This window comes from Podarcis vaucheri (assembly GCF_965113315.1).
Source record: "Podarcis vaucheri genome assembly, chromosome: 8".
In the NCBI taxonomy this organism is placed as follows: domain Eukaryota; kingdom Metazoa; phylum Chordata; class Lepidosauria; order Squamata; family Lacertidae; genus Podarcis; species Podarcis vaucheri.
This window is the reverse complement of record NC_138766.1, coordinates 33,152,891-33,178,954: the sequence shown is the minus strand read 5'-3', so window position 1 is coordinate 33,178,954 and position 26,064 is coordinate 33,152,891. Positions and strand designations below refer to the sequence as shown.

The following is a 26,064-nucleotide window of genomic DNA, read 5'->3' as shown; positions in this document are numbered from 1 at the left end:
GCCATTCACGCCCCCTTCTCCCTTTGCTGTGTCCTGTAGGGGATGCCTGGTCAGCATCTCTTGGCAGAGGGAAACGTTTCTTTATTTGCAGCTCCTTTTGCATGGAGGCAAACACTGACCATGGTTCAGCTTTCTCTGACTGAAGTAAATGAAAGTAGCAGGTGAAAGCTATACCTCTTCCCAGTTCCATTCTGCAAAGGAGGGTGGGGTTCACCCTGCCCTTGTGAAGAACTGCTGACAATAACCACTCTTTTCATATATCCAAATGCTTCCCTCAGTTAACTGAGACCATAACAGGAGATCTGTCTTGCCCTATCTTGTAACAGGATATTTCCAGTTGGAAGGGAAAGGACAGTTGCATCCATGACCTGCCTTTTATTAAAATAATATTATTTTAACATTACATGTTAATATTTAATATTTGAATACTTGAAGAATAGTTGTTTACACTATATCTATCTATCTATAGTCATAGACATACATACATTTATACTTAAATGCCTCCTCCTTTCTCTCTTCTTTTTTTTTTTAGCTGAGAGCTTTGGCTCTGACTCATTTCATTTCAGGTTCAAGCCTGATTTTGTCACTGAAACAGGTTTGATCCCTGCCAGGAGATGTGGTACATGTGTGCACAATCCAGTTTTATTTCTTAGCAGTGTTTAATACCGTTGACTATGTTTAGCCTAGTAGACCATCTCAGTTAGATGGGTGTACAGGGCACAGTTATATGGTCCCACTACCTGTAGTATTGGTTCCAGAAGTTGGCATTGACGGGGCTCTACTTGACACCATGGCATATAAAGCCACTGATTGGTGTTATCTAAGTGCTGATGATACTCAGCTGTCATTGACTGGCTAGAGGCAGAGGTGTGGTGGGAGGCACCAGCTGGGGAGCCCCCGAAGGAAGAAGGCTCAGAGCCAGGGGATTGGTGATAGGACAACAATGAGTGGTCAGAGGGAGAAGACTGGGAGGAGGAGATGTCAGGAGCTGAAGACATAGCAGGGTTTAGTGAGCAAGAAGAGTCTGTGGCAGAGTGTAGTCCAGAACCGGAGGCTGGAGGCTGGAGAGAAGTGGAGCCAACAGGCAGAGATTAGGCAGGCTGCTGAAGAAGCCAGGGGGGCTCCCCCTCCTGCTGCAACCAGCTCCCTCTCCCCTGGTCTCCAAGAACCCAAAGAGGTATGAAGAGGGCAGAGCAAAAACAGGCAAGATGACGGAGCCTTTCATTGCTTAGGAAGGAACCAGTAGAGGAGGAGCCTTAGGGAGTTGTGGGAACTGGGAAGGCGATGACCTTCAGTCCCCACAACTGCCTCATAGGGGCAAGGTCTACCAAGAAGAATTGCTGTGCTCTCTAGGCCTGGCCTCCTGAGCTGTCTTGTTTCTTTGACTAAATAGTTAATTTCACTGACGCCGTGTGAGTTATTGCTGGCCTGCTCCTGGCACCCGCTCCTGACACCTGCTCTTGATTCTCTCTGCCATTTTAGTCAGATGAAACTGTGCAGATGCTGAATTGGTGCCTGGCCTGGATGAGTGCCAGTGAACTGAAGCTGGATCTTGGCAAGGCACAGGCACTGTGGGTAGATGGTTCCTGGATTCCTGTAATTAGTATTTAACCTGTTCTGTGCACAGTTGCACTCCCTGTAAAAGAGCAGGTTTGCCGCTTGGGAATGCTCCTGGCTCCAGCTTTGTCATTAGAAGCCCAAGGGTTCTTTGAGGCATTAGCTTTGGCTGGTTTGCCAGTTGTGACCATTGCTGCACAAGGTATTCTTGGCCATGGTGATTCATGCTCTTGTAACCTCCCAGTTGGACTACTGTGATGTGTTCTATGTGGGGCTGCCCTTGAAGGCAACATAGAAGTTTCAACTAATGTAGAAAATGGCTGCCAGAATTTTAACTGGGATCTAGGCATATCCACACTACACTAGTCATATTATACTAATCAAGAACTACAACGGTTGCCTATTTATCTCAAGACCCAATTTAAGGTGCTGATATCCAAATACTGGAAGGAGACCCCTTCCTTTACTAGCCTGCCTCTGTTTTGAGATCTGCTGCTGAAGCTCTACCCTAACTCCCTATTTAATTGGAAGTGCTGGAAATAACAATAAAGGAGACGGCAGGCATCTTGGTTATGCAATCCCCTCCCTTTAAGAATTGTGCCTGGCACAGGCAGACATTACAACTTTTTCAGTGCCAGGTAAAGACACTTCAGTTTTTCCCATTTATTTTTACTTGTGTGGTGCCCTTAGACTTCTATATGTTTTTACCTGCAGCTTCAGTCTTGTGTTTTTATTGCATATTTTACTGTTTGTGATAAATATAACAGTGCTTTTTGTTCACTGCTCTGGAATCTGTTGGTAGTAAAAAAGCACTTTAATTAAATAAATAAAACCAAGAAATGTGCATAACATTCACTGCAGTTGACATCTGGCTAAAAGGAAAAAGGAGGGAAATAGTTAACCACCGTATTATTGTTGCATGATTATTGCTCAACCGAAAGTGCACTGTTTGGGAGCCTGGGAGCAGTACTGATCTATATTGCAACATGAATAAGACCCAAATGCAGGGTGTGATAATTTTCGTGGTTAAACTGTTTTCTGAGATAATGCTGTGGTTACCATGTTGGGAAAGTGGTGGGGCAGGTTTTTTGTTTTTTTTTTAAATCCCATGTGACATTGCCTTGTAGTATTTGACTAGCTCATTAGTTGGCCTAGGCCAGGGTAATGACAGTGTTGAAGTGTTTTCATTTGTTTTTATTCTTTAGAGCTCAGAAGCTGCAAGGCATACACAGTGAGCCTGAAACGTTAATTGTTTGTTTTTGGCCTTGTTTTTTAATATTTAGAAATTCCAAACACAAACATTACAATACATTTTTCCAGTGCTTTTTCTTCTAGAAAAAGAGGTGCTGGAACTCACCATGGACTCCTCCCTCGTTCTCTTATAATTGCAATGGCACCCACCTGAAAGTTCTGGCAAGTTCCGGCTGGAAAAAAGCCCTGCATTTTTCCATTCCATAATCATTCAAAGCATTTTTGATAGCTTACTTCCTAAACAGCTTTCCGCAAAAAGATACTGTTGTGGAATGAGCATGTACTTACTGTGTGACATCTTTGTAGAAACTACTGCTGCTACTCAAAACATCGTTCCTTGTCATTGCATCATGTCGAGTAGGAAACAGTTGGCAGGCTTCTGGCAAGTGCCACTAGCTTTGTGTCCTCATGAGTGCGCCATGAAACCATTGGCGTTCCACCTCCCTCGATGCCCAGCTATGTTCTAACAGTGTGGACTGGAAAAGGATAGTCAGTTGTGTTTGTGGTGGGTTTTGGCAAATCTTCTTCTATTTTCCTCCTCTTACAGTGTGAAATGCTTTGATACTTCATGTTCTCCTACAGCTGCAGAGCTAAAGTCCCTGATGAGTGTTTTGTGTCACTAAAAGCATGAGAGTTATACTCTTGCCCTTGTGCCCCCTGTGATTCTGCTGTCCTTTGGACATTAAGCAATCTGTTGTTTGATAAAACATTTCTCTTGGTGTCTGTCACACACTTGAAAGTGCCCCATAAATGCTAGACATTATGACCACTACCACAATTATCAACATTATCTCAGAGAAAGGAAAGTGGCCTGTGGGTTTAGGTGGCTTCACCAGTAACCGACCCTTGAGTATGTATGCTACTTGCTTCTTGGTAGTGATGGTCCACCCATTGGTCCTGTGAGGCTGCTCTGGCCAAGCTTTGTGACATCAGGTATGGGGCAAGTAGGGACACAACAGGGCCAAATAGAGGGTTGCGCCTGCAAAGCCCTGCCCATAGTACACTACAAAATTTAAAAAATCCTTCCAGTAGCACCTTAGAGACCAACTAAGTTTGTTATTGGTATGAGTTTTTGTGTGCATGCACATTTCTTTCACACGAAAGCTCATACCAGTAACAAACTTAGTTGGTCTCTAAGGTGCTACTGGAAGGAATTTTTTTATTTTGTTTTGACTATGGAAGACCAACACGGCTACCTACCTGTAACATAGTACCCTGCCTTAGTCTTCTGTACTTCGAGGGCTACAGATCTTTGAAGCTGATGGCTGGGATTTCAAAGCACCACATGGGATGATAATGGGCCACCTGATACCACTGCCCACCTGTCAAACTTGGTGCACAAACGGATGGGGAGAGAAGGATTTGGTGCCCACCCGTCAGATCCTGTTCCCCAGCCTTGTTTTGTGGGATTGTGCGTTGTCAGAGATAGGCAATATGATGCCCTCCAGATGTTGGGCTCCAGCTCTGAACATCTCTGGCCATTGACCATGTTGGCTAAGGCTACTGCTATGGATAGAATGCTAACTTTGCTACTCTCCTGAAGCTCCCTCACACCATTCCTCCTGGTGTTAGGGCAGCATTAGACCATGCATGTTGCAGCTTGTGCCAGAGCAGTGCAGGGGCTATGCAACTGCGCAGTGTCTATCTGCAAGCGGAACGGACTTCCACTCTCATAATGATACTTCCACTTCTCCTCCTCTCCCCTGCAGCTCCCCAGATTTGCTCTGAAGGACTGGGGGACCATCCAGATCAGATTTGATATTGGGAAAGAGAGGAAGAAGTCCTGTTATGACTTTGGATATCACCCAAAAGTATCAGCTTGTCACTGCTGCTGCTTTTGTACTGTTGTTTTCAAAAGGAGTCTGAACTGGAATCTGTGCTTGTCTTGTTCTTTTCCACTGCTTCTTCTGTTCACAAATGTTTCTTTTTCCTACACAGTCTTCAACGGATCCAGCAAATCAACAAAAGAGAGAGAACATGTTCAGAAACACAGAGTCAAAGACACAACGCCAGGAAAGGACAGAAATGGCGAACACAGGACTGAGAGTCGCAAAGACCAGGCTGCTGCTAACCACCATTCTTCAACAAACATGGGCTTTTCCACAAAAGGGCTCAATGCTAACAACCACCACACCCTTCATCGATCGGCTCAGGATTTAAGGAAACAGGTAATGTGTGGTGCACCAGTTGGGACAAAACTGTCCAAATTTATCTTGAGATGTTTTATTTATTTATCCTCAGTTTATTTATTTACTGAAGAGGTTCTGTAGGAAAACTGCTGTGTCTGCAGCAGTTCGGAGTTTAGAGGCCCTTATCTATACAATGTCCCCCCTGTCTTTTGTTGTGCTCTCAATATCTATTTCTCTCTCTCTCTTTATGGTAATGATTCTTAGATATAGTGCCAGAAATCTCTAGTACTTCCATGAACCAACAGAGCCTAAAGCAAGGCTTTGTTTGGCTGATGTTTATTCAGCTGGAGAAGGCTTGGAAAGACCTGAATGCTTTTGGCTGTTTGCCTATTGGCACTCCTTGAGGTAACTTCCCTATCCATATTTAGCAGTTAGGTCAGGAACCCCCAAGCCATGATTTGCCAATATGTACCTGCCTGATTTAGATCTTTGTAAATGTAAACCAATAGACACCCCCTTGAGATTTGTATGCAGAACCAGAAGAGCTAACACAGGTGAGATTGACTTATAGATCAGGTTCAGATGATCTCTCTCAGCACGAAACATGGTTTATGAAGCCAGAAGTGAGTGTTGAGACTGAGTGGCTCTGCTTTGCCTCTCCACCTCCTCTCCTTAGGCATCAGTTTCAGTGCTCTGCTACTGACTTGCATTAAGCCAAAAGCTTCCTGTTATGTCTAAACTAGAGAACTGTGGCTTAAGTTAACAGACCAGGATAATAAACCAGGATCAGGTTTTGGCTTTTTACCCTGGTTAATTAAGAGTTATTAAGCTCCCCAGTTTGGACATTACAGGAAACCTCTGGCTTAATACAGGGCTGTGAATGAGGTGGTGGAGCTAGCATGAACGTTGGGGGGGGGGGAGAGGTGCTGGACAAGACGGTTGGTCCCTGTGCTCATGGTTTATGAAGCTAGGGAAGATCTACTAAACCTGACCATAGTAGTAATATCACCATTTATTCCATTTGCTTCCTAAAATTTATATACCGCTTGATTGTAGAAAAAAACAACAACTCAGCTTTCCCTGTGTTCATTTGAACAAGTAGACTGAGCAGAATATGAAGATGGAGGTTCTTTGCCCTCCCAGAATGAGACAGCATTAGCAATATGATCAGAAATTCCTTATATACACACACATGTTTTCTGGATGGTCCACAAAAGCACAGGAGATGTGACTCGACACAGGTATTTGTATGCTGTTAAAAACAGCAACAGGAATAGGGCCAGCATTGCAGTGCAAACAGGGTGGAAGCTTAAGAAAGAAACAGGAAAATGATTCCAGTACTTCTTCCCTCCAAGTGCCCCCTTCGTTTCCTGCAGATAATCTTGCAAGCCACCTGTGTGAAAAGGTTTTCATGGCACTCCTAAAGGTGTACTTTCCCCCCTTAACTCTTAGTCTTCTCATACAGTTGTATCTCTCTGAGATAGCATCAGCACATGCTAAACATAAACAGAACACTCACAAGCATAATACTGTAATGAAATAGTGGGGCAGACAGATAATTAAAAACCCTTTCCCAGACCAGACAAATTTGGTTAATGTTGCTATATTAAAGGGATGAAATATCTTCTGCAATTTCCCCAAGTCAATCCTAGAAGTAGCCTCCTTGGTCACTATTATTATATGAGTCTAGAGATAAATTTACTGTAGGGGTGAACTCCTGAAATGAAAATCCTGTTTTCCCCAGTATAAAGTAGAACTAGGCATATAGAAAGATTTACAACTCAGCATTAGATCACAGCATTATATTTTATGTTCTTAGGATGAATGTCAAATTATTAGTTGTGCCCGAAAGGAAGAAATTTGTTGCCCGAGTCTTTGCTCCATCCCCCTTTCTACTTTTCTATAATGTCTTTCCTGTTTTGTAGATTTACACATTTCCCTCTGCTGTGTGTGCCCTGCTCTTTCCCTGCTTTTTCTGCTTTGCTCTCTAGCTCCTTTCTCAGTTACTTGAAAGGAGAGGAAACCTAACTCAAGGAGGCCCTCTATTGATTATGCAAGAGAAGGTCATACAATTGATGCAAGATTATGAGTTGGCCCCTTATATTAAGGGTTCTTTTCTTTCTTTCTTTAAAAAAAACGGTTTAAGAGAACACTTAGCTTTTACATTCAAGTGTGAGAGTTGTGTGAAGACAGAATGTGTTCCACTTGTCTGGTTGGAGAAAACAAAAAAGATCAGTTGTGTGTGCGCGTGCATGTGCTTCTGATTAGTTTAGACTGTGTAACAAGTGATAAAGCCTAATGATTGATCACTGTTACTTCTTCTTAAAATTAAATTGACTTCTTTCTTGTGTGATCAGTGTAAGCACTGCCTCACGATGGAACTCTGGGACTAGAACCTCTATGGTGATGCTCCGCAGCCAGCAGTGCAGACATTTAATAGGCTGACTCACAAAGGTTGTGTGTTTTTGATTAATGGGGGGAGACATGTCAACAGTAGAAAGGTAAGAAACTGCGTACCGCAATTTCTTTTGCTCTCTTCTGCACCTGGGACCCGGAAGGCTCTTTCTTCTAAGGCAATTTTATGCAAAATAAAGACCATGTTAACTGTGTGAAATCTAGAAACTAGACTAATATTTTTCTTCCCTATTATTGATATGCAATGGACTTCATTTTTGGAGAGAGAGTAAAGTATCTGGGAAAAAAAATTCCATAGTAAGCAGATGGGGAAAATCACCAGCTGCTAAGTTGGTCCCAGTATTGTCTCCTTCTAACGTCACCACTTGGTTGAGGGGAACGTTCTGTTTGGAAGCAGAGATGGAAAATTGAGAATGCACCATGTGCTCTCAGATACTGATGTAGAACCACAGAATTGTAGAGTTGGAAGGGACCATGATGGTCCTCTGCAATGAATATATCTTTTTGCCCAACATGGGGCTCAAACCCACAACCCTGAGATTAAGAATCTCATTCCCTACCGACTGAGCTATTCCACAGTCTTCCTATGTACTGTTTTAGAAGCTTGAAAAGTGTGTATTTGTAAAACATATGCACCCATGCAGTTTCTTAGCTGGCTCAGAAGGATCTCATTTGAGGTTTTATTGAAGTACTTTTCTGCACCTAAGTGGTCACGATGGTTTGCCGTTTCTAAAATTCTCTATGTAATATCACAAGTTTCTGTCTTGGCAGTTTTTATTAGAGTTTACAGCTGGCAAAGAAATTAAGTGTGAGAGAATGTTTAGGTATGTGTGCATGTGTATGAGAGGGAGAGGGAGAGACAGCTTTCCAAGGGTCCAAACTAGTTATAGAGATTCTGTCACTATATAATCTTACCCAATCCAGAAGTCTTTTCTTGAGGCTACAGCTGGTTGTTGTTTTTTTTGAGACTGCTATGCCTACTTTCATGTAAATCCCTTAGAGGTTTTTGATTATTAAGCAGCATATATATCCTTTTAAAATTCTTAAAACATATACTTTGCATTGGTTTCAGTCATAGGCCAGTTAAAACAGACACAAAATTTGTTTCAAAGGAACCAGTATACAGTCCTCCCGAGAGTTTTAATCTCTCCATTTCAAAAGCATTTTTTTTTTAAAAGGGGGACCTACCTCCTTGTTCACAATTTAGAAAATTTAATTCCCTTTACTTCCGCTTGCCTCTCTCCTTTTCACTGTTTTTCCAAAATCATGTTCAGTATGCTTGCCTGCCTGCCTGCCTGCCTGCCTCCTCCCCGTCTTCTAATGTTGCTCTGACACAACCTTTGCTTGTTTCCTTCAAGGTGCTTACCAAGATCTTCGTTTCCGCAACTTACCTTCCTGGTCCAGCCTCGTTTCACCACTGCTGTTGCTTGATTCTCTGCTGAGTGCTGACCCTTCTCCCCTGACCTCGTTCTTCCCCTCCTGAACTGTCTGTCTGTTCTTGTAACCCCCTTAGATAAGAGCAGCATCACCTCTGACTCCAAATACATGTCAAATGTTTGTCGGAGTGTGTTTTTAAAACGTGTGTTTCTTTGGTCATGTCACCAAAATGAAGGAAATGGGGGGGGGGGAGAGAGAGCCTGAAACAATAGTATTTCATTAGGGGGAAAGTTACATTCCCCAACTGCTGAAGCTCTGTGAGAAGCAAACTAACTGTGTTTATAAGGTTATTGGATCAAGCTGCCAGGGGTAGAGTTAAGAGGGAATTTTTATAGAAATGCTGTGTGTGCCTCCGTACGTGGCAGTGAGGATGTGTCTTATTAGGAGCTGAGGCTGGTGAGTTTGTAAGCCTTCAGTTCTGGCACTGGTTTATAGAATCATAGACTTGTACAGTTGAAAGGGGCCCAACCCCCTGCAGTGCAGGAATATGCAGCTGTCCCACACAGGGATTGAACCTGCATCCATAGTGTTATCAGCACCCCCCTGTAACCAGCTGAGCTATCCAGGCTAATGTTGATGTGGTGTAAAATATGCTTGAGTCACGGGAGCATTGGAAGCTGTCTTATACTGAGCCCAGGTCGTTGGTTTTCCCAGCCCTACTTGGAGAAATGCTGGGGAGTGAACCTGGGACCTTCTGCACTCAGAGCAGATGATCTGCCCCTGAGCCACAGTCATTCCGAAGCTATGGAATGTTCTGTGACGTCACATGAAGTCTTCCTATGCCGTCGTATCAGGCACCCCACATTTAACATATGTGCCCAATACGGGCTGTTCCTTAGATTTTAGCAAAACCTGACTACACTTTCACGAAAGATAGCTATGCTAAGGTTCCTGCTTAAGCCATTTGCATCTCGTAGGAGATAATGAAATCATGACTGTAGCACATCCAATGAAAAGGGCATGAATACTAGATACCTGTGTGGTATTAGGTGTAGTAAAGCTTACAGAGGGGGAAATGCAAAGCTGTTTATAAACGGGGGACCAAATACAGAATTGTAAAGCAGTGTTAATTTAAAATATTTTTGATTAGTTGTGGCTTCCCCTTTCTTCTATAAATACAGTGGTACCCCCGGTTGCGAACAGGATCCATTACAGAGGTCGGGCCGCATCCTGAGGAATTTGCAACCGGAGGACCGCTTCTGCACATGCATGCGCGGCGAAACCCAGAAAAATACTTCCGGGTTTGCCGCGTTCGCATCCCAGTTTACGTATCCAGAGGGATACGTAAGCGGAGGTATGACTGTAGTCAGTTTGCTTTAACTGTTGTACATTGTGTTCTAACAAGTATCCTATCACCTGACTCTTTGAAGCAAGCAAACTTGCTGTGTTTTAAGAATGGCTTAACGGCATGTTTCAATCCCTTCTACATTCTAGGAATACATTCTAGGCCTTTGTGTCCTAATGTGCTGTTCCTCATTGGCTGGAAAACAGAGTTTTATGCATTTACAGATGTCTACTTCTTTCTAGGTAGCCCTTCTGAGTAGCTTTCCTTGCTGAACACCATCCTATTCCAAATAAACATAAGTGAAATATGTGATTAGGATTGCAAACCACTCCCTCGGAGACAGGGGCGTAGGAAGGGAGGTGGTGAGGGTGGTCCATCTCGGGTGCCATCCCGGGGGGGGGGTGACAAAAAAACCCTGGGCGGATTGCCACTGCAGCAATCGCCTCCCGCCCCCCAAGGCGGACCACCACCACGCTGATCAACCCCCTGGGCGGACCGCTGCCACGCTGATCAGCCTGCCCCATGGGCAGATCGCCCTGGCCCCGGGTGCACGGCATGAGCGCCGCTCCGGGTGCCCGAGCAGCTAGCCCTGCCACTGTTCAGAGGTTTCTGCATCCTCTGTAGCTGCATGGCAGGAAGAAATTTGGAAGATGTGGCTTCTCATTGCCCCAGAGGTGCTGTAGCTTCCACACAGCTTCATGCCACTGAACCTTTTGGGAGGCACTGGGTTGCCTTTCTTAGAGCTGGCAGTAGTAGGAAAGAGAAGCACAGCCTTTGGAGAATAAAGGTTCAGGTTTATGGTTCCTGGTGCCACTAAACAAGAAATAGTACATGAGGCTAAACATTGCACATGCGCGCTCACATTAATTCTTGCTTGGTGCTCTATTGACCAAATAATAAGCACAGTTGGAAAGATGTGTTGCATGGTTGCTGTATAATGTTTGTTACGCCACTGCATTTTTTGGGATATCTGTTTGCTGTCTCTTAACAAGTACTGGGCTTCAGCAGTTCTATAACACAAAGTTGAAACATGTAAACCTGGTTTTTCTCTCCCCATAAAAAATCCATACATTTACAAATTCATAATTAATAAATTATACAGTTAAGAAATGTTTGGGGAAATTCAACAAATGATAAATTGCAACAAATTCCCATTGAAATCAATGAAACTTGTTAGCTGTGGGTCCTGTCATTTGCAACTAACTATTTCAGGAACTTGCTGTTAAATAAAAACAAAACTTCCTAGACATCAAACTTCTTGTGGGGGCGGATATAGAATCTGCACATAACTACTGAATTACATTTTGTACCTCCTGGCTATAATATAATTCTGGAAGTGGGATTCTTCAGAGCCATGCTAATCTCTTGGGTGCATATTTGATATAATTGTGTGCACACTTGTGAATCTTACTATTTTATGGCAGTAAAATAGTGAGAGATTCTGGTAATTTTCCGTTATTAGTGGTTATTAAGTTTGCTTGTGTTTAAGTTCAAATAAGTTTAGAAGGCAAATGAGTAGACACCTTGGTAGATGGGGATTGGGTGGGGAAAGGGGGTTAATATTGGAAAAGGAGGATTGGTTGAAATGAAAAGCGAGGAGCATCAGTTCCCATTGGGTCACCCAGTGGAGCTGTGTGCATGTGGCTCAAATAGACATAGACTGGAATAATTCCAATATGGAATATGGAAACTTTTGCCCCAAAACAGATTTGAGAATTTGGATCCGCCCAGTTGTTGTATCGTTTGCTGCTGCCAGGCATCCTTACTTTTGCCCCTGCCATATTTTCAAGCTGTGCGTATTTCTGAACGGTGACAGTTTTAAGACCCCATCTGCGCTATACCTTGAAATCAGTATCATATAACTTTAAGCAGTTGTGCCCCCCCCCCCAAAGAATCCTGGGAACTGTAGCTGGGAATTGTCCTGAGACTCCTGTTCCATTCACAGAGCTACAATTCCCAGAGTTCCCTAGGAAGAGGGATGGACTGTTGAACCACACTGAGAATTGTCGTTCTGGTGAATAGAGGTCTCTTAACAATTCTCAGCGCTTTTAACAAACTGCAAGTGGCAATGATTTTTTTTTGAGGAAGCTCTGGCTGTTTAAAGTGGTACGACACTGCTTTAAATATATAGTGCAGATGGGGTCTTATGCATCAGCAAGCACGCACAATACATCTACAGAGCCAGAAAAGTTCAGAAATGGGAAGCAGTGACAGAAATGAGGCATGGCAGCAGCACGTCCAGGGCCCTGGGAGAGGGCGGCAGGCCCCTCCCAGAGTCAAACCACAGAACAAGCCATCATGCACAGCCTCATTATGAAGCAGAGACTGGGTATAGATGCACTCTCACTCAGAGTAGACAGCATCAGATGACTAAAGATACACCCACACTTCAAAGCCTTGTTTTATATTTCTGTCTTTATTTGCTTTAAAAAGAGACTGATTCTGCTCTCCACTGAGTGAAGTCCAATACATTGAATAATGTGACTTAATGTTGTTGAAAGGCTGCAAAGCATATATTTCCCTCTCAGATCAGTTTTTAGAGGGCCTGAGGCTTATTGTGAATTTTTACTAATTGGTTTCCCCCCTCCTGTTTTGTCTCTTCTTCCTCCTGATGGTCCTGGCATCCCTAGGTTTCAAAGGTCAATGGTGTCACTCGAATGTCATCTCCGAGTGCAAACACAGCCAGTGCCAAAAAGATGAGAGAAGTCAGACCTTCACCGTCCAAAACTGTGAAGTACACTGCAACAGTGACAAAAGGAACTGTCACATACACCAAAGCCAAGAAAGAACTGGTCAAGGAAACCAAACTAAATCACCACAAGCCCAGTTCACCTGTCAACCATACAATCTCAGGGAAAACGGAAAGTAGCAATGCAAAAACCCGCAAACAGGTGCTATCTCTTGGAGTGGCCAAGCCCAACAACACCGCTGTTAATGGTGTCAAGGTCAATGGCAAGTTGAACCAAAAGACATGCACTAAGGAGGTAGGGAGGCAGTTGAGGGAGGGGCTGCGCAATTCAAAAAGGAGACTGGAAGAGGCAAACCACATAGACAAAACACAGTCGCCGACCAAGAAGCTAAAGGGGCCAGTCAGCGTGGCTGAAGCCCCAAGCAAAAAGGCGCCTGCGGAGAAGCCTTTGCTGAACGGCCACGTGAAGAAGCCTGGAAGTCAGGAAGTGCCACAGAAAAGTCTGGAAAGAAACAGGCCGAAGAGAGCTGCTGCTGGGAAGAACATGCCAGGGAAACAAGCACATAGCAAAACTGAAAATGCCTCCTGTGAAAATCATTCTACCTCTCAAACCGAGTCCTTGCACAAGCCACATGACTCAACGGGGAAGCACGAGAAGGTCAGCGTCAAGTCTGGGTGGGCCATGATGGAGGAGATCCCTATCTTCAAGCCTTCCCCAAAGGAGTTCCATGACCCGTTGATATACATCGAGTCGATCCGTGCTCAGGTTGAGAAGTATGGGATGTGCAGGGTGATCCCTCCTCCCGACTGGAGGCCCGAGTGCAAGCTGAATGAAGAAATGCGCTTTGTGACGCAAATACAACACATTCACAAGCTGAGCAGGCGCTGGGGGCCCAATGTGCAGCGGCTGGCCTGTATCAAGAAGCACCTCAAATCTCAGGGCATTACAATGGATGAGCTTCCACTCATAGGTGAGTCCTTTGTTGTGTTCTGTTCTTTTCCCAATTTATAGCAGGTTCCTATTTTGAGCATCAGTTCCTTCTCAGATTGACAGGCCTCCTCTGAAAACTGCAGGACACTAGGCTTCATTCATAGCTGATTCATAAGCCAGGTCCAGTGCAGCTGCATACTGAGCTGTTTCCCTGTTATGCTTCACTTCAACATGTTGATCCTTCTTTGCTGGCTATAGAGAAATGTTGTTTTATTTCTCCTAGAGCAAAAGAGGCATATCTGCTCATGTTTCAAGGCTACCTCACGTTATGCCTAAAGAAAATGGTGTAGTCATGCTCATTGAAGTGTCCCCAGTCTGCATTACAGTAGGGTTTTCTGGTGTTTTCCTAGCAAGGTGTGTGTAGCAATGACGCACAGCGGTGCAAACAAGTTAACAATTTGGTTTAATAACTCTCTTCTCCTTAAACATTCCTCACACGCCACCCCAGTCAACTTTGATTAAGTGATTTCAGTTCAAATAGCTAAATCACCAAAATTACAAATTTTCATCAATCTTCAGGCATTTAACAAATCTTGGATGACAAGCATTGAAGTGTAGTTTGTAGCAAAATGGCAGTTTTGTAAACTTACTCAGCAGGTACCTCTGCTGTGTTTGATTATTTAATTGAGTTGGTTTGCTTTCTGCTATCAGATAGGATGCACATGGTTGTATGTTTTTAAAAGTGGCATACTATTTGGTGAAACAACAATTCCCTTTAGAATACTCTTTATTCTTTGGAAGAAGGTCCCTTTTAATCTGTTGTTCCTAAGCAATTTTAAAATTTAATAAATTTGCTAGAGCTCCTGTTACAGTTGCAAGCTTTAATCAGTGTAATTGCGGAGGTCAGTTTTAATTGATGAGGTCAAATTTTAATTGCTAGGGCTGAGAGATGGCCACAGTTGTTTTATTTTTGAAGCTGATTTTCATTCTGGAAATTTAAAAAAAAAATAGTGAAGATGGGTATTTTCTTCCAGGAATAAGAAATAGTGTTTTAAATTAACTGGCAAGTTGTAGTAAAAATAAATTGTAATTGGCAGCCTTTGACTTCAGTGGAATGTAAGCAGCCTAATGATAAGTAGGATTCCAGCCTTTATGATACAACATTTCCTTTAGTAACTCCTTTAGCATATTGATATTTTGGTTGTATGAAACATTTATTAAAGCTAATCAATAAGATAATTTGTTAAAAGGCAATAGATGATAGTTGATGTGAAACGCTTTAGTTGTGAAACTGACCTTGTGTGTCTGATTAAAACTGTATGCATGTGTATATTTAGCCACACTACAGATGATTTAACGTTCGAAGAATGAGTGAGTCTTGGGCTCACACTTTCTTCATCCTTCTCTAGCACAGCTTTGAGGAGGAGCTTGGAAAGTGTTGCTTCTCTTTTACAGTATCTGTCACTTGATATGTAGTCTGAGACGAGATAAACTGAAGTTATTCTTAATTACCGATTCTTGAAACAAGCAAACTTCAAACCATAGTTTGTGAAGCCGGCTTGTTTCAGCTAACAGTGGTTAAGATTAACCTTAGTTTGTCCCAAGTTCTGCCATTAATTTCAGATGGAAGTGGAAGCTTCTGGTGTTCTGCAAGGGAGTATGTGAGCCCAAGACTTACTGAGCGTGTTCTATATCCAACCACTGAGTTGATATAAGGATTCTATAGCATTAGTATTTGAAATGCTGTGTAAATGCCATTCCTTCTGACAGTTTTTATTTTATCTAGATTCAAAAGAGGGTTCTTTCCCTCCCCCCTCCTTGCAAAGTTGAACTCAAAATAAACTTCCATTCCTTATCGTTATGGTTCATATATAGCAAGCATGTTATGAAAGAAATCCAGTCTTACAAAGTAGAGCTGTATTAATAATGTCATGAGTCAAAGAAGTGTAGTAAATGTCAAATTTAAGAGAATGAGCTCTTTAGTGCTTTTATATACTGAGCAGCCTGACACTGTTTGAAGCTTCCCTCATTGCAAGGACCAATGAAAACAAATTAAAATCTTGAAATCATTGACAGTGAAATATCAGTTTGCTCATTTCTCTGTCAAATAATCTGCATTCTACCAAATCTCATAATTTGATGACTAGAAGAACCAGCTTTCCAGCATAGAAAATAACTTCAATGAGTTCTGAAAGGATGCATAAGTTTTGGATTTTTCAGTGTAAAACTAACAAAAAACCACAGTCAGAAAACAGTTGGCAAAGGCTAGCCCTGGAAATTGTAAGCACATATGTCAAGTGTTTAAGGACTCTGTGCGTGTAAAAGTTTGCTGAGGATGTTCTGCAGAAGCTGCTTTCAAATGTTTTCCTGGGTTCATGCATTTGCCAAACTGGTGATAGCTTCTATATCTGGCAGGGCACCAGGCTTGTCCAAATGCCCCACTTATAGAATACATTCATATACACCCTAGGATGATGAATTTAATATCTTAATTGCAGTATAATTGTACACATGGTCCTGATACTCCACTGCATGTGGTTTCGATGAGCTTGGGAACCAGCCCTTGCAGTAAACGCTTGCCTCTATCTAGCTCTTATGCTGTGTGCAACGTATCTTACAAACAGGCTGCTTAGCCAACATGCACATACATTGCACTGGATATTTGCAGTAACTTTAAACTGGGGCTTATACTTCAGTTTGTAATTCTGAAGACTGCTTGGTATGTGTTCCCTGGTACAGAGTTATCTAAGCTGCAGTGTTCATCATACATATTTCCCAAAGCGACCCTTTCTCCTTAGCTTTTAACCACGTAAAACCTGCAGAATTGAAAGGGGTTTGAACCAACAAGGCAGCTAACAAGCCTTCAGCAATTTATGCAGCATGGTGTCTTCTTTTTGTGTGTGGAAAACTAAAACTCAAAACAATTATTACTTATTTCATTTTATCTTTTGGCCAAGGGATGCCTTGGCCTTCATTCTCGCCTCAGGCAAGGTGGTGTATCTGTCTGTTTAGGAATCATGACTAGGTAGCAGTACAGACCTTTGTGAACTATGATGTTCATCAGATTCTTGTAAAAAGTGCTACCTGTTTTTAATTAAAACTAGAAGCTCGAGCGTTAGATTGGACATTTGTAGTTTTCCATCATATCATTTGACTAATGAAATGGTGCTGGAAGGGACTTTCTTTCCCCCTTTTCATACAAAACCTTCAGGAAGGTTTCTCAGATTTTTTCATATGGAATATTACAGGTGATTAGCTAACATGAAATAAACTCTTCCATTACTCTTTTTATCTTTTATTACCTCTGTGCAAGATGAAACTTAATAGATAGTGAGGTTTTAAACAAATTGTAGCTGCAAGAAATCCTTCACCACCACCTTAAAATGTAAACAAACTTCAAGCAAGAGCCACAATACAAAAAAACCCCATTCTCACAGCTTTCCGTGTACTTCATACCTGAGGAACAGTTCTGTATAGCTCCAAAGTTTGCATACTGCATTGCTACCTTTGTTTGGTCTAAATAAAATGCTACTTTGCTGATGGCACACCAAATTTCAGAAATGTGTGATAGGTTTGTAACCCGTTTAGCGGTGTCCTAATTAAATATGAGTTGTTAGCTTCATCAGTTTATTATCTCAGATACTGTCCTTCTGAGATGGCCTTTGGTTTTCTGTAATCTTTATGGCAGGTAGAAAGCTATGTATTTGTCTACCCCTTGCCAGCAGATAAAGGGGGTTTTATGTAGTGTGTGTGTGTGTTTGTTTTTCTCCTTGGTTCATTCCCCTGGGGAAAAAGGCTCTATCATTTTGCTGATCTTGAACATTTTACAACGAGCACAAAATCCGTAGCAGTCGCCTCCTTTTCTTAAGGGTCAGATATCATAAAATTGCTCAAGAAAAGCTACCAAGCCTCATTAAACCCAGAGTTGGTTTGGCCCTGTTTTTGTGTTGCCTGAAAGCACGCACTCCTTGACAAAACATGGAAGGGCTACTTTCACCTGCAGCAATCACGCCACTCTCTGTGCCTCCCCTCCCTCCCTGCAATGACTTGCCAAAGTTGAAGCATTATTCCATTATCATTTTTTGCCAGTAAGAGACTTTGTCAGCTTTGTAAAGGCACTTTGACATCAGATAATGAGCACAAATTAATTACTCCAGGGGTGGGCAGAAGATAGGTCTGCAGGATCTATCACTGAATGACTTGCTGTTAAATAGATCAGCAGCTAAGTAGATCTGGCAAACAATTGACTCCCAAATGTTTAACAATAGCAGCAACAAAATGATGCCTCACCCCACACCCCACCCCGGCACCAAAATCCTAAATTATGCTGCAGAAATTAAGATAGCTTGGGGTAACCAGAAGTGGATTTTTGTGTGGAAGAACTGCAAACTCTTATTTTAGCTGTGATACTCACAACAAATTTGGAGGCTCAGAATTCTTTAATTCTGAGGGTATGTCTTTTGTACCAAGCTCCTGTTAGTGCATCTCTCAGCACCACTTAAAAGCAAAATAGATCCCACTAACCTGCAGTCCACCAACCTATGAATTATCCTTTTGATAAATCTGAGCTTCTATGGACAGGTTTTGGGCTGGTGTATGCATCACATGGCTGCTTGATAAATGCAGTAACTACAGATCGATCCTGGATATTGCATAAATGCTGATCAAGAAACCATAATATCTTTAGATAGGAAACCGAGGGCACAAAGTACGTTCTGTAGGGTGTGTAGCACAACAGTAATAGCTACCACAACAGTGACCTCAAATCCAGTTTGAAGCAGATCTGTGTGGTGCAGTGGGGGCATTAATTTGACTGCAGATGTTTGTAATGGCATTTGCACAAAAGAACAACTCTTTCCTTTTTTTAGCTTTAAAGTGCCTTTAAGGCTAGGAGAAAAAGAAAGCAATATTCACATGATTGGTTGGGGGGGGGGAGCATCCTATGTGGCACAGGCTCAGTTTGCCATTTAGAAAGATACCCAAAGGCAGTTGAAACTTAATGCAGGTGGGCAGGTGAGTGGCAAATCCCAAGGCAAGTGCAGTAACTACTACGAAAGCCCAGTGATTTTGCAGTGGCTTAATTTCCTTCAGATTCCCTTTTTTTAAAGACGGATGGTCCAGAAATAACACTGACATCTGATTTTCTATATTGAGGGGCTTTATTCTTCATTCGTTTGCACAGATTTGTTTTCAGTCTTGCTCCTATTTACAGTCCGAAGTGATGCAGCCACTTCCACAATAAGTTGGCCTGGATTGCATACGGTCTGCTGTCACGTTTTCCTAACCATGTTTTTTCTTCCCCCTGTATGTCCTTTCCCTTCCTGCTGTTCCACTTCACTGACACCCAGGAGGATGTGAGCTAGATTTGGCCTGCTTTTTCCAACTGATCAACGAAATGGGGGGCATGCAGCAAGTGACTGACCTCAAGAAATGGAACAAGCTGGCAGACCTGCTGCGGATCCCCAAAACTGCACAGGACAGGTTAGCAAAGCTGCAGGAGGCGTACTGCCAGTACTTGCTCTCCTACGACTCCCTCTCTGCCGAGGAGCACAAGAGACTGGAGAAGGAAGTCCTCTTTGAAAAGGAGGTCCTAGAAAAGAGGAAAGGCCCCCTGGAGGTACATTCGGAGAACAACTACGAATTCCAGTCTCTCCCCCGGTATGAGCCCAAAAACGGACTCATCAATGGCGTGGTTCATAAAAACGGCTTCCGGAACAAGGCGAAGGAAGTCGAAGTCCCACAGAAAACGGGCCGGCGGCGACTCTTCTCTCAGGAAAAAGAGACCGTGAAGGAAGAGGAGGAAGACAAAGGCGTTCTCAGTGACCTCCACAAGTGTGTATATAAGGTAAGCAGAAGCCTTGCCGTTGGCCCTGCTTAGAACGTGCAACCCGAAATGCAAACAGTATTTTTGTCTGCAGTTGCCAGCTCTGATTTAGTGCAAACAGTGGTTTGGAAGGCTTATTCCTCCTGACGCTGAGCACATCCATTTGCAGAGGAATGTTGACTCCCCCACTCAATTTGATTTGGCAGCCTCCCCACTATTAAGCAGGAGCTGGCAACCGCTGCTTGCTGTGTAATTGTTAGTGAGGTTGGATTTAGTGAGTGAGGCTGAGCTGCTAAGAGAGAAAGAAATATGGTGTTTATTACGCTGGTGCCTGTGCCCGGCACACACTGCTTTTTCCATCACTGCTCTTTCTCCTCTCGCTGCAAAACAGGAATCAGGTGCTGCCGGAAATTGGCAACTTCTGGTTCCTCTGTGCAGAGGCTGTCAGTCTTCAAGAACTGAGGCCTATCTATACATTCCTGTGCCAGATTCTGTTTACTTCTATATTAACTGCATTTGTATTCCTGCCTTTTTCCCTCAAGAGGTCTGGGCAAAGGATTAATTTACTTTATCTTCTCTACAACCCTGTGAGTGAGGTGAGCCTGTGTGGCTGTGACTTGTGCAAGGCCACCCAGCAAGTTTAATGTCTGAGTGGGGAATGGGCTTGGCTTTCCCGTGTCCAAACACAACACTCCAGCCACAACACCACACTGTGGGCTCCTGACATTTGCCTGCCTATGATCAGCTCAAACAGTCTAATTTCCAGGGCTTGCAACAGCAAGCAGCGGAGTTAAAAATCGCAAGAGTTCAGACCTTGGAAGAATCTGCCCCCTCACCCCATGACAGCTTTATAAACTTAAATACCAGGTTAAAATATACACTCAATTACCACTTGAAATGTATTCATTATGATTTAATGTCATTTGATAGCTCTTGCTGTAATATGTTTATCCGTGAAACAAATTGGCCTGTTGCTCTTATCAACACCTTCTTCCTGACACCCTGCAGTCGGTCAGGCCTAGAAATTGGCTGGGTCATTGGACGCCATCACCCCATCACCTGCGACCTGACAGTCCTCATGACTGGCAGCTGCATTTCACAGGACTAGAGTGTGTGGAATAAGTGAGCAGAGGTTAAGGCTACTTAACTAAGCCTGTGCTTCCTCTTACAGAATCATTTATCGCCACTGAATATTCATGCAACACCTTTATTATACCAAGGGATGTTACAGGAGTGTTCCTAAGTCTGTAAAAGATTACATCGTGAAAGTAAAGTACTGTAAGAATGAACACAATGAGCACAGCCCTTTTATCAAATTTGTACATATTTAGTAAGAGTAGACCCATTGAAATTAATGGACCTAAGTTTGATAAAACCTTAGGGTGGTGTGGGGGGGTATTTATGAAGCATTTTCCTTCAGATCTCTTCAGTTTCCTTATGGATGTCTAATTGAGACTGGGGGTTGTTGTTTTTAATTTAATTAAGGCCTTTTAGTCCACAATCAGTTTGACAGTATAGCTTATATACGTAAGCTATGATCTTCTACTTCTGTTTGAAAGTGCATATTTTTAACTTCAGCCAGAAGTGCTGCCACTGTTAGCAAATTCCATAGGAAACTAATACTGCAATTGGAGTCAGTCTTTCACTTCTGCTAGAGGTAAAAAAATCTGCTCAGTCAAATTATTTCTAGTCAGACTACAATAGCTTTGTTTTGTTCTGCTAAACTTATGCAGAAAAAGAGATATGAACTAAATATGTGGTATTAAAAATCCTTTGTACATTTACCTGGTAGTAAGTCAGGTATGACTTATGAGTAACCACACAAAATTACACTGCAAATCATGATCAAGCCATATGCTTGGCTTCCCATGTAAAGAATTTTTATTGTGTCACAAAATAAAGGGGATTAATTGTTCTATCTGGCAATAGATTTTTTTTTTAATGGGGGTAGGCTCCCAGTTTTCCTAATTCTCCTAAAGTCATGGGTTGGATCCCAGACTAAGTTAGTTGAGCTTTGTTGTTGTTTAGTTGTTTAGTCGTGTCCGACTCTTCGTGACCCCCTGGACCAGAGCACGCCAGGCACTCCTGACTTCCACTGCCTCCTGCAGCTTGGTCAGACTCATGTTTGTAGCTTCGAGAACACCGTCCTAGTTGAGCTTAGGTCACATGAAATAAGTGAGACAGTGTATGCAAAGAATCTGTAACCTGCATATATCAACTAGGAGAAATGTGAAGTTAAAGTCTCCTGTTGCCCATCACTCCTCTCACATCACCTTTTGCCTCTGGGTTATAGTTTGGATGGGAGTCAAGCATCACCCCTTAAGGGACCAGATTTGGCCCAGGAGGTTCCAGTTGCTAAGTTATTTAGAGGAAATTCTCCAACAATGACTCCTCCAAACAAACTATGGGCAGTAAGTCCAAGAGCAAACCTTAGTTTCCACCCCGGGTTTTGGAGAGAAACAACCCACGAGGACTGGCTTGCAGTTAACGCTAAGCACAAGCTGTGGTTTGTTTCTTCCCAACTCAGGGCAGGTAGAAGCAATTCTTCAGTGTGCCGTAGCACATTCCTAACCATGGTTTGTTTCTTACTGTGGCTTAACATTACATGTGAACTGGGACAGGTATTTGGTTTTCACTTGGGGAATTCTTTAAATAAGTCTGCAGGTGTTTTGAGATGAAATCAAGGAAGAAATATTTTGCAGTGAAATGATGACTATTGCAAATCTCCTTCACAATGTTGTGTTCTTTTGAACCAAACAGATAAAATCAAAGTGAGAAAAATTTCTCCCAAATGAATGTAATTTCAGACAAAGGCTGGAAAGTGAGAGTTTTCCCTGGAGGGTGCTTTATGCCCAGAGGAAAAATTTAAGAACTAATAAATCAGATCAATTATGACTAATCTTTTTTATTAAAAAAACTTGAGAAAACTTCTGCCCTGAGGTAGGGTTGCCACCTCTCTCCGATAGTAACCAGTTCTTGATGATAATTTCTGCCTTTATTTGTCTGGCAAAAAAAACACCAAACCCCACAGCAAGCACTCCTTAAATCTAGACAGCTGTTTCTCTGTGCTTGTGAGCAGTCTTTGTAAACCCTGAATTACAGACGCAAATTTGATGGCTGTTGAATAGCACTTTTGAAGGATGTTTTTTTTGTTAGACTACCCCAATAAATGGTTCACATGGGCAGTAAAAGAGGAAGGAAATTGCTCATTTTATTTACAAGCATGCAGCTCTGACATTTAAGAGTGTCTTAGCTCTCCTCCCCTGATGGGCACTTGTAATAGCTTAATTGCCTTGTGTTCATTTCACATTTTATTTTTTATGGGGCAGCTCAACATTTTTTGTGTAGTCAGTGGGCCTGAGCTAAGACTTTGATTGGGGGGAACTATTTGGTAGTGTCTGTTTTTGCTCTGGGAGAAAGAAGCAGAAAACTACTGAGAGTTTGACTCTGTAGTTTGAACTAATTAACTTAAAACTTTTGGTAACACGTGAGCCTTCTCTTTACCCCCACAAAGCATATTTTCCATCCCCCAACATGCACCATTAACAGGTTGGGGTCTGGGATCCAGCCAAGTGTTGAAAATCAGGGAAAACCTTCATTGCAGAAGTGCATTGTAACTGAAAGCACCTCGAGTCTTTCTGTTCTCAATGAATTGTGGAAAATATCTCTAATCATCAAAACAAAATAGTGGTCTTCATATTCAGAGAGAAAATGAAGATATATTTTAAGACAAATAGCTAGCTTCCATTTGTGCATGTTAAAGCACTGTGAGACTGCAAGTTTTAATGTTAAGCTCACGGTGTGATTATTACTCCCCTTACTTACTGAATGGAAAACCATACATGATCACCGCACCTTTGCTTGGGGGAAAAAGGCACAGTTGAGTTATATTGATGTACTTCTAGTTTATGAATTGGAAATGTTTTTTCATGATTCTTTATTGTGTTTGTGTGTGTTTTTAAAAAAAATCTGATTGAAATATTTACATTTTAGTATTGTACTGGCCTATGGCTAAACGCTAATCAACTTTTTCAGTTTTGTTTTGGACCTCTGGGGTTAGTCTTTCTTTGGCTACCCAGTTTGAAAGTTCATTTGGTGAAAGATATTTTATTTTCTAACATGTCTGCAGTTGTTTCCTACAGCTGATTCCAGCTTGTGAGCAAGCATCAACACTACTCCCTTTAAAAATAAGCCTAAATTGGCATCTCAGTTAGCCGCTGGTCCTTAAAATGAGTCATTCTGATTTCTCTTCCTTCCCTAGGCAGCAGTCTTACACATAGAGGACAACTTTCTCAGGCAACGTGAAGTTAGAACAGAACGCAGGACAAAATGTATCTGAGCAAGCCCATTTAGAGCATTTACAGTTTCAGTCTGCAGTTAGTGATGGACACCTTCAGCGTCTCATTTTTCTGATCTTAAGCTCAGTTTGCCCCATTTCCACACCAGTTTGTGATTTTCTTTTTAGAGCCAACACTAAAAATGTGCGTTTTTGTTCACAATTCTGCCTCATATACATATTTTGCAGCAATCCCCCCCCCATATATTATGCATTTCCCCCACTTTTTCTTAATAATGTTGTGCATATTTTTTATTGGTGCTGCCCATGCAATAGATGAGAGAAATTGCAATCTGGAACATTGTTGGTTTAATAACCCTGTGTCATGATGTATCTATATTTCCAGCCACTCATATCTGCTCTTCCTTTATTCATTATTATTTTCAATATTACTGTTACTAATGATGGAAAACAACTACCACAGTTTCTCCCTTTTTATGCTTTGGTTTGCAGGGAAGGTCTGTTTCTTTAACAACCTTTTACCGAACAGCAAGAAACATCATGAACATGTGCTTCAGCAAGGAGCCTACGGCAGCTGAAATAGAGGTGAGGGGTTCCGTAAAGTCAGGGTAGTTCTTTAAACTAGCCACTAGAAGATGATTTTCTCCCCATACACACTAGAGATCCAAACCATCCACAAGCGTGCATTTGCCTGGGTAATGTAACATGAGAACTCAGCAGTTAAGCCCTGTAACAATTCCCATGATTACAGCAGGTGTTGTGTTGTGTCGTGTCGTGTCGTGTCGTGTCGTGTCATGTTGGTGGGGAATATCTGCTGGGATCCAAGTCAAGGAAGAAAAAGAGGGCAGCTGCAAGAAGCACACAGAAAGGCAGATTTTAAAACGGAATTGTGAAACAGTTTATTAGAAAGAAGAACAAGGCTTGCTGAGGAAGAATCAGCATGGCTTCTGCAAAAGAAAGTCCTGCCTCAAGGACATCAAACATGTAGCCCAAATGCTTCACTGCACTATCTTACCTCTTATGTGAACCAGCACTTTATTCCAAAGGCTTTCTTTTCCATGCGAGGAATAACCATCCTTGGGCAAATGCCAACCCACTACATAAACCAGGCTATCCTAGGTACAGCCATTGGTTCAGTGGCAACAGCTCATGGTATATCCTTAGCAGAAGTTATGCTGGTTGACACAAAGATATTTTATAAACCATTTCCCCTTTGGAGGACCACTTACTCTCAGAATGGACCAAGCAGCAATTTCTAAATGGATAGTAATATCATTTTTTATAATGCAAGCATTCGCACTTATCAGGGCTTAGTAATAACATCAGCTAAGAAATTATTATTTGTCGGAAGAGCTATACAAAGCTTGCTTTTGGTGTATTTTGAAATATCAGGCGCCCGGTTTCTAAGGAATGAGAATTTGCCTAGATTGAACTCAGGGAAATGGAACTGCACTCTCCTCTAATCTTAATACGAAAACTTTATTTTCCTACAGCAAGAGTACTGGAGGTTAGTGGAACAGAAGGACTGCCATGTAGCAGTGCATTGTGGGAAAGTGGATACCAACACCCACGGCAGTGGCTTTCCTGTGGGAAAATCAGAACCGTTTTCAAGGTAAGGGGAGTTCCAAGACACCTTTCACCTCTCTATAGAGCACTGGCTCCTCTAATTTGTTTACTAAGTTGCAGGTTTCATCACCATTATTGGGTATAATGTTGTTTCATGCTCAGTGTATTTGTAGCAGCTTGTGCTACCCCGCCCCAGTTAGCAGCAAAACAGCCAGCTGCAGAATAAGGGTTGTTACTGACAGGTAAGGTGGGGGGTGGACTTTGGCTGCTAGAATTATGGCTCATTCCAGGTCCAACACGTTTTGGAAAATTCCTTCCTTGGGGGCATATGAGCAGCGTACATAGGAAAAGGGCTAGCAAGGACAAAATATATCATTGAAAACTGCCCCAAAGCACCTTCAGCCTTACCAATCATGCTTTTTGACAGCTTTCCATTTTTAGGGGTTGTCTCATTGGTAGAAAGTCTGGTTTTAATGTGGTTTTGTTAGATATGTTTGCATTAATATATACGTCGATACATTTTTCAGCTTTTCTGTATTTTCTTTTGCAGAATGCAACTTGATAAGCTATTATTCATTTAATGTGAGATTATGAAGTTTTATGTTTTATTACGTATTGTGTTTTATTGTTTTGTAATTATTATCCCTTTTCCTAGTTATGCTGTTCATATATTTATAGTGTCC

At 42.3% G+C, this 26,064-nt stretch overlaps 1 protein-coding gene across 3 annotated transcripts in view; it reads left to right on the top strand.

Annotated features, from left to right (window-relative positions):
- Nucleotides 1–26,064, top strand: part of JARID2 (jumonji and AT-rich interaction domain containing 2) — a 208,527-nt gene that overhangs the window by 169,942 nt on the left and 12,521 nt on the right. For all 3 annotated transcript variants that reach the window (XM_082234204.1, XM_082234203.1, XM_082234205.1), the window contains exons 6-10: nt 4,747–4,976; nt 12,705–13,734; nt 19,043–19,539; nt 24,308–24,400; nt 25,309–25,427. In XM_082234204.1, coding sequence (XP_082090330.1) covers nt 4,747–4,976; nt 12,705–13,734; nt 19,043–19,539; nt 24,308–24,400; nt 25,309–25,427 — 1,969 coding nt within the window. The remainder of the gene's footprint in view (nt 1–4,746; nt 4,977–12,704; nt 13,735–19,042; nt 19,540–24,307; nt 24,401–25,308; nt 25,428–26,064) is intronic.